Source organism: Sarcophilus harrisii, chromosome 2, assembly GCF_902635505.1.
Source record: "Sarcophilus harrisii chromosome 2, mSarHar1.11, whole genome shotgun sequence".
NCBI classification, from domain to species: domain Eukaryota; kingdom Metazoa; phylum Chordata; class Mammalia; order Dasyuromorphia; family Dasyuridae; genus Sarcophilus; species Sarcophilus harrisii.
Window position 1 is genome coordinate 332,786,133 of NC_045427.1, and position 7,515 is coordinate 332,793,647.

Below are 7,515 nucleotides of genomic sequence, written 5' to 3' on the forward strand. Positions count from 1 at the left end.
AGAAAGACAAATCCGTGTACAGAATTAGTCAGTTGAGTATTACCCAGAATCAGCTACTAGCGTGGAGCTGAGACGCCCCTCTATTTCTATAGATTTATGTCCCCTCCCACCACAATCCAATTTCTCCCCGTACCTGCTCACTCCTCTCTGGGCCCCTAATCCCAAACCCCAGGCCCCTTTTTGGCAGGACCCAGAGCACAGTTGGAAGGGAACGCCCACGAAGTTTAAAAGTTTAGTGTTGATTTCGTTTGGTTTGAAAGCAAGAATTCTTTTTCATATTTCCTGATTTCTCCTCAGCACTAGACATGTTTTCCCGCGTCATCCTTTCCGAACCCCATTCCTATTTCAATACTAAGCCGGACAATCGGTACCTAAGTAGAACACCAGCACAATTCTTTGACAGTAAAAATAGAAAAGCTTCCAGAAGGCTAACAAAGAGAGATTGCTACCTAGAAGTTTGGAGTGTTTTCACCAACTCTGGTGTCCCTAGAAAGAGCCCACAAACCTAACTTGAATCTTTTAATTTCTTCTTCCTCTGGAAATAAAATAAAAAGATGACAAATGAATGGAAAAGAAAAGAAATTGCGATGAGGAAACAGCATTTTTTTCTTCGGCATTTTTGCAAATAATTAAATTTGTCCCGTTCGCTATTGGGGGAGGGGAAGAACGATGTTCTGGCGATTCCCCACCCCAATTCTTTCTTTTAGGCACTTTCCATTGCCTATACATATGGGGGAGGGGGACTAATAGGAGAAGACATGAGCGATTAGAATTAATATTCTTATATTTTGAATTTCCGAAGAGTATTTTCTTTTTAACCCAACCTACCCTTGGGACTGTTTTCCTTCTCTTTCTGGAAAAGAGAAAGTGTAGAAAATCAAAGAAGATTGGGGAAAAGCAGGAATCAGGAAGGAAAGGATACAGAGTGATGCTAAAGATTCTTTGCAGAAAGGGTTTAGGATTCCGGAGTTGGATACAAGTCGAATAAAACCCTATCAGCCGGTCTATCGCCTCCATTCTGATGACTCCCCTAACCTGGTTCCCACAACCCTGCAACCTTTATCTCACATGACTCTTGTCTCATCCTAGTGATCCAGCTAAAAACCGCCTGCAAAGAAAACAATCCACAAAGAAACGCTCCTGGTAGAGCCAATAAACCAGCAATGAGTAAGTTTCTTTGAGTTTGTAGAAATAGCTATTTAAGGGAACAAATTAAATTCTGTCTCTTCCTCCTCTCCCTCCCTCCCCCCCATTTAAAAGAGACATACATTTACAACTACATCTATATCCACATCTGCACAGGGAAACTATGCAGAATTCAAACGTAAAGCATTTAGGCTAAGTTCTGAGCACAACCAATTCATTTAAAAATGACATCTCGGCATTATGAAAATTATATCTCCCAGTGGAGGAATTAAGAATTTCTTCAACATTTTATAGAGCAAGCTAGAGATTTTGTTTCTAAAATCAGAGGAATTTAATTTTTTTTTAATTTTTGTTCTTCATTCTCTCTTTCGTTATATCTCCTACAAATAATTTTTAAGGAAAAATTTTCCTTTCCAGTTTTCAGGATATCTGCCTCCCAGGTGTGGTCACAATTTATTTTCAGTAGGCTGAGCAAAAACTTCGGTCTCCTTTTGAATAGATTTGGGTCTTCATCACCCCAAAAGCTCTGGAAGATTGAATCCCTTCCCTAGTAAGAATCAAAAACAAGTCTAATGTCCCTGAGGGAGTGATGATATGCCCCTCCCTCAGTCCCAACAAAACTCCCACAAACACTAAAACTAAAAGGGGTATTAATAGAAGAAAAAAAAGAATCTTTTTAATTTGTATAATTTATTAGAAGCTTCTTAGGAACTATATTTAAGCCAAATATCTACATAAGTTACAACAGAAAAAAAGACTGACTTCGCAAATACCAAACTGCCAAATAATATACACGGATCTGTCAATGTCCATAAAAAATGGGAAAAGGTGAGTAGGTTGGGGGAAGTTGCAGAATTTCCTTTTTACAAGAAAATATACAGATACTAAAAACTAGATGTTTAGTCCAACTTTTGACAGCATTATACAGCTACAGGTACACATCAAAGGTAAGAAAAAAAATATGTCAAGGCCAGTGAAAATGTTTCCTCTGCCTTGAGCAGCCAGAATGGGGGCCAGGAGGAGACTAAGGGACTGAAGCCCCGTATGCCTTGTTCCTCCTTTGTTTCCGTGATGAGTGGGTTTGGTAAAAGCGCCTTTCCTCTTTCCCCAGATTCCCCACTTCCGAAATCTTTGTATTTACATTGTCTAGTAATGTGTATTGGTGATTGTTGTTTGGTAGTATGTGTGTGTATGTGTGTTTGTATATGTGTGTATATGTATGTTTGTATGTATATGTGTATAGAGTATATATACCCATATACACATGAGTATATACGTTTGCATATATATACATGTATATGCATATGATATATCTGTGCGATATACATACACACACACACATACACACACATACATGTACTTATAAAGTCCAAAATCACTATGGCCCTCTCGGAAAAGCCTCATTCAGACGTTTAAACCCATTTTCATCACCTAAGAGAAACCCCTAATTTCTTATTCTGTCCGTCTTTTTCTGTTTAAAGATTCCTTAAAGAAACCTTAAATTCACTTTTTTGCTTCTATTAAAACACAACAAATTAAAAAGCACAGAAAAGAAAGGCGTCCAGCAGTTTGGTTTTTGTTGCTTTTGTTTAAACGGACAGATTACTAGGAAAAGTTGAAATATAACGTGGGAGCAGCGGATTTGATTCAATGTGTGTGTGTGTGTGTGTGTGTGTGTGTGTGTGTGTGTGTGTGTGATTGTGGAGAGTGGAGGGAGGGCTCATTTGTTTTTGGTATGAAATCTTTTTCACCAGGTCCTACCGTATAGCAAGGTAGAACAGGACATGGCAGCGCCATAGTCCGAGCTCGAAGAGTTCAGGTGGGACAAACTGGACACTTGACTTTGAAGGGATGAAGGACTGGCTGAGTGCTGGGCCAGATCTGGGGACTGACCAGCGCTGCTGGACTGGTGATTCGGGTGCTGGCTCAGACTGGTGCCGTTGCTGGACACAGTGATGGCCGCAGCCGCGGACCCCTGCTGCTGGTGACCTTGGAGGCCAGCAGCGCTAGAGGCGTTAGACCCCGCCTGGCATGGTTTGCCATCCTTGACCAAAACCGGTACCGCCACCCTCCGTGGGGACTGCTGCTGTTGTTGGCAGGAGCCACTGTCCTGCTGCATCTGCTGTTGGGCGGCCTTGTCCTTGGCCTGTCGCTTCATCTTGTAACGGTGATTTTGGAACCAGATTTTTACTTGGGTTGGTGTAAGGTGGATCATGCTGGCCAGGTGTTCTCTCTCAGGAGCCGACAGGTACTTTTGCTGCTTGAAGCGCCGCTCCAGTTCGTACACCTGCGCCTGGGAGAAGAGGACCCGGCGCTTTCGCCTCGGCGCGCTCTGCAGCGGGGCTATGTTCTTGCTTACATCCCCCAGAGGGCCCAGGCCTCCCATGCCGCTCATGTTCATGCCGCTCGTGGGGCCCATGAAGCGGGAGACTGCAAGGTGACAATAGTACATGGGTCGGGCTGGGAACCTCGGCGACAATTCCGCCTCGGATCTCCCTAGCTACTTGTCCCACACCACACCCTTCTAGGCCCCGACCGCCCCGCCTAGGCATACTGTTCACCAACCCAGTCCCTTGGGCAGGGGTAAGGGAGGCTGGGGATTTTCATTATTTATTTTTTGTTAAGCGGGGAAAGTATTTTCTCTCTTGGTCTACAAGACTCAATGAGACAGTATAGAACTTGAGGGACTTCTGTAGAATTCCTAGATGCAGTGCTAACTGCAGTACACAGACTGGGAATTCAGATTTCCCGCTCTCTGGACGACATATATCCTTATCTACTTGCTTCTGCAAGAAAAGTCTCAGTTGTTTTGGAAAACTCAATCGAATCCATTTCAATTCGTATAGAGAAAAGAGGTTGCGGGCCTTAAGGAAGGAAGGGTTTCATTTCAGAGAAAATCTGAGATTTGGAATTGTGGGGCAGGGAAAAGCCTTGGGTTAAAACAGCTCTAATCTCCCCCCTTCCTCCATATTCAGCGTGCCTCCTCACCCAGTCAAATGTTGGTGAAAGGCAAAACCGCTTACTTCTGTACAGAGAAGTCTCTTTCTCTCCAGAGCAAAGGACTTGGCTAATTTGCCTTTCACCATTCTCTTTCTCTTTCTCCAGTTACTTCATCAGTGACTGAAGTCCCTGTACTTTGTGCCTTGTACCCTAGACTAACCCCCTTCTCGCTTTTCCCGCAATCTCAGGCCAGGCCGCGAATGTAGTTCCCTGATGCCACTCGTCCTCCACCCTTTACCCCCTAATCAACTTGCTTCCTTCCCACAGGAAAATTTTCCCATGGTAAGGACACAATCTCCATCCATGATCTCTTTCTCTTAGACCTCGCCAAAGAGGTATTAGGAGAGATAGGAAGAGTATGGAGAAGAGGAAGAGAAATAAAGGGAGATTTTCCATTGGGTAGTATCTGGGACTCCCTGGACGCTGTTACCCCTTCTTCTCTGATTCCCTTGACAAAAAGAAGAGGGAGGGCCCCCTAACTTCCCTGTACTCTTTTGCGCCTCTACCCGGACGTCCCTTCAGCTAACCAAGCTTACCCTCCCCCGCACTCACCCATTCCCTTCGTTCTTGCCTATTCCTGGGGTAACACTTACTAGAGGGGAAGCGTGGATCCGCGTTGGCCCCATACCAGCCTGTGGCCGAGGCGCTGTTCCTCATGGTCTCCTGATAAGGAGGCAGTTCGCTCATGTTGCTGAGGTTGCCGTTGCAGTAGCCCCCCATAGCGGTGTGTGAGAGCTGGGGTACCCCAGCAGCGGTCATATGGTAGGCGGCAGTCACGGTCCCGTTGTGACCCATCGGATGCTGCTGCATAGCCGGCTGGGCTACCTGGCTCTGTCTGTATGCCGCTAGCGGAGCCCCGAGGTTACTCCCCTCCATGCCCACTTTCTTGTAGCTTTCCTCCAGGGGACTCAAGATGTCAGACACAGAGAAAGGAGTCGTGTGCTTTGGACTCATCGACATGATTCGGCAGCGGCTAGAGGAGGAAGGAAGAGGAGGAAAAAAAAAAAGAGAGAGAGAGGGGGGAAGGCAAAGCCTCGCTGCTTTTTCCCCCTCCCTTTGCCAAATATTCTGGTGTTACCTTAACGCCGATCTTGTTAGATGTACACGTAACGGAGTGGACCAAGTCCGCCTTAATTGGATTGAGTGGAGGCTCAGGGGCTGCCTTCCGTTTGTTTTAGCCAGGCGCCAGGTTTTAGGCAGCCACCAGAGGCGGGGCGTAGGCACTAAAGCTACAAGACAATAGAAGCCTACATCTTGCCCGAGATAATTAGCTTACATGCTGATGACAAGGTAAACACCTTTAAGTTTCACTTGTCAGGATTTTTAAATCTTAAAAGAAGAGAGAAGGAAAGACGGGACATTTTTTCCTCCCTTCCCTCCCCCCATCTCCTCACACACACCCCCGATTTCTTGTGGGGTGTCAGTAGGGTCGGTGGGAGAGAGGAAGAGGAGGGAATGAAAGCAGAGAGGGATGGTAGGGGGGAGCAAAAGAGGAGGAGTGAGAGAGAAAAGGTAAATGCTGCTTTTCAATCAACTTGTAGAATGAAAAAGTGAAATTACTTTCTCCTATGGTTACCGGGCCAGCGGAATAGGGGGATTTGGTGCTGGGATGGAGTTTGGATTATCACCTGAGCCCGCCAGAACTTCTCCCCACTGCCCTCCCAGACTCGTACTCTCCAGTTTGCTTCTGACAGCGTCGGACTTTCCTCAGCAAAGAGCAAATAGTGAACAAACCAAAAAGCTCCAGATTAATGCTGTTCCCAAAATAGTTGAAGATTTTCCCACACTGTCAAAGAGACAGCGGTCTGCTCCTCAGATCCTTTTTTCCTACCAAAGAAGAATCATATTGGGCTGACCTGCAGCTTAGGAGGGGAACGAAACTCGCAACATTGGAGAGGCTGTCTTACCTCCACCAGGCCCTGAACTACTGAGGATCACCACACTTCAACTCACAAGCACACATAAACACAAACACACACTCACGTCTGCCCTGGTACTGTCAGAGGATGTGTGTACCAATAAAGATGCCAGGGTAAAAACTCAATCGGGTGAACACACAGCTGGGAAATCTTGGAAGTGTGTAAGAGTGGAAGTGGGGAATTAGTTCGTTAATTAGATGGGAGTGGATCGATATAGATGGCACCACGCCTAGTCATCACCCTCAGGAGCATCTTTCCATTCCAGGGGACACACAGGCACGCGGCTTCGAGTGAGCACAATGTCAGACAGAAACTGAGATCTTGGAAAAACCTATTTTCAATTCTTCTTGAGAAAAAGACGAAGGGAAGCAGACATGCTCCCCGCTTCGTTGCTTTTGACAAAAACCAAATTTTGGAATCAAAGTCTCTTTTCTGGGCAGCGGAAATAAGAGTCAGAGATCACATGCAACACACTGGGCGGGAAGAAAAAGGACAGCCTATATGCCTAGAGACCAGCGGCTTTCAGTTCTAGAGAATTCGGGGAAATTTTATTTTGATCAATATTCTCGGACTCTCATCCCATAGTGTAAAAAATGTAAAAGTACACTTGGGAAGTAATCAAATATATTTTAAGTAGTGCCGTAAAACGTCACCATGTGATTGAAAATGGATATTAACATATAAGGATAAATTTACTTCATTTGTGCACCTCTTGCTTCGCGAGCAAGAAACCTTTAAGGATAAAGTAGGTTTCTATTATGAGGCTTTCCATCCTTTAAATGTAAGTTTTGTACCTCGAAATTGGCACAAGCAGAAAGAATTCTTTTCTATGCCAATACCAGCTTAGGGATGCTTCCTGCCACCAGTTCCCTTACTGTCCTTTCACTTTTGGTCCCTTGTACTCCTCCCCTTCTTTCTTTACAGCTAGGTGTCTTTATAGAGAACATCAATTATTATGGAAATGGATTCTTAGTTTAAGACTGGAAAGTTTTTTTTGTTTTTTTTTTTGTTTTGTTTTTTGTCTTCTCATTTTGTTTTTGTCTCTGAAATTCCTTAGTTTGTTTTCGTCTTTAGGAGTAAGTCTGTACCTCAGAAAAATTGAATGCAGGAGGCATTTTTTAAAATAAAGTATTGTCCTCAAAGTCATGTAAGTCAAAGGACGCATTTATTTTTCTCTTCCCACCGTTTCAGTGATATACAATTTGAATACGTTGCGCCGTTTGACATTTTAATTCAGGTTTTAAAGGCACAGGCTCCCTTTCCTCAGTAGTAATATGTTTTTGCAAGTTTCTTTTCCTGTTTGATTGCTTGGGATTTTAAGAACACGTAAACACACAGACGCACACATTTCACTCACACCAAAAGGGGTGGAATCATAATCTTCCTTAGTACATAAAATTTTCATTCGGTTTTAATGACGGCCATAATTCGCTACTGGAGATGGAAAACG

The 7,515-nt window shown here is 44.4% G+C and overlaps 1 protein-coding gene across 1 annotated transcript; it reads right to left on the reverse strand.

Moving 5' to 3' along the window:
* Positions 1-2,414: 2,414 nt before the first annotated feature.
* Positions 2,415-5,409, reverse strand: NKX2-1 (NK2 homeobox 1). The gene is made up of 2 exons (XM_012549368.2): positions 4,740-5,409; positions 2,415-3,576 (listed from the first exon to the last, which is right to left on the reverse strand). The coding sequence occupies exons 1-2, from the start codon at positions 5,104-5,106 to the stop codon at positions 2,894-2,896; spliced, it is 1,050 nt and encodes a 349-aa protein (XP_012404822.1). The 5' UTR covers positions 5,107-5,409; the 3' UTR covers positions 2,415-2,893.
* Between the last annotated feature and the right edge of the window lie 2,106 nt (positions 5,410-7,515).

Excerpts from the sequence above, each read along its gene's own strand:
- NKX2-1 (XM_012549368.2), bottom strand. The coding sequence starts at position 5,106 with ATGTCGATGAGTCCAAAGCACACGACTCCTTTCTCTGTGTCTGACATC. Across the intron at positions 3,577-4,739 it reads GGATCCACGCTTCCCCTCTA|TCTCCCGCTTCATGGGCCCC; the intron begins GTAAGTGTTACC and ends GTCACCTTGCAG.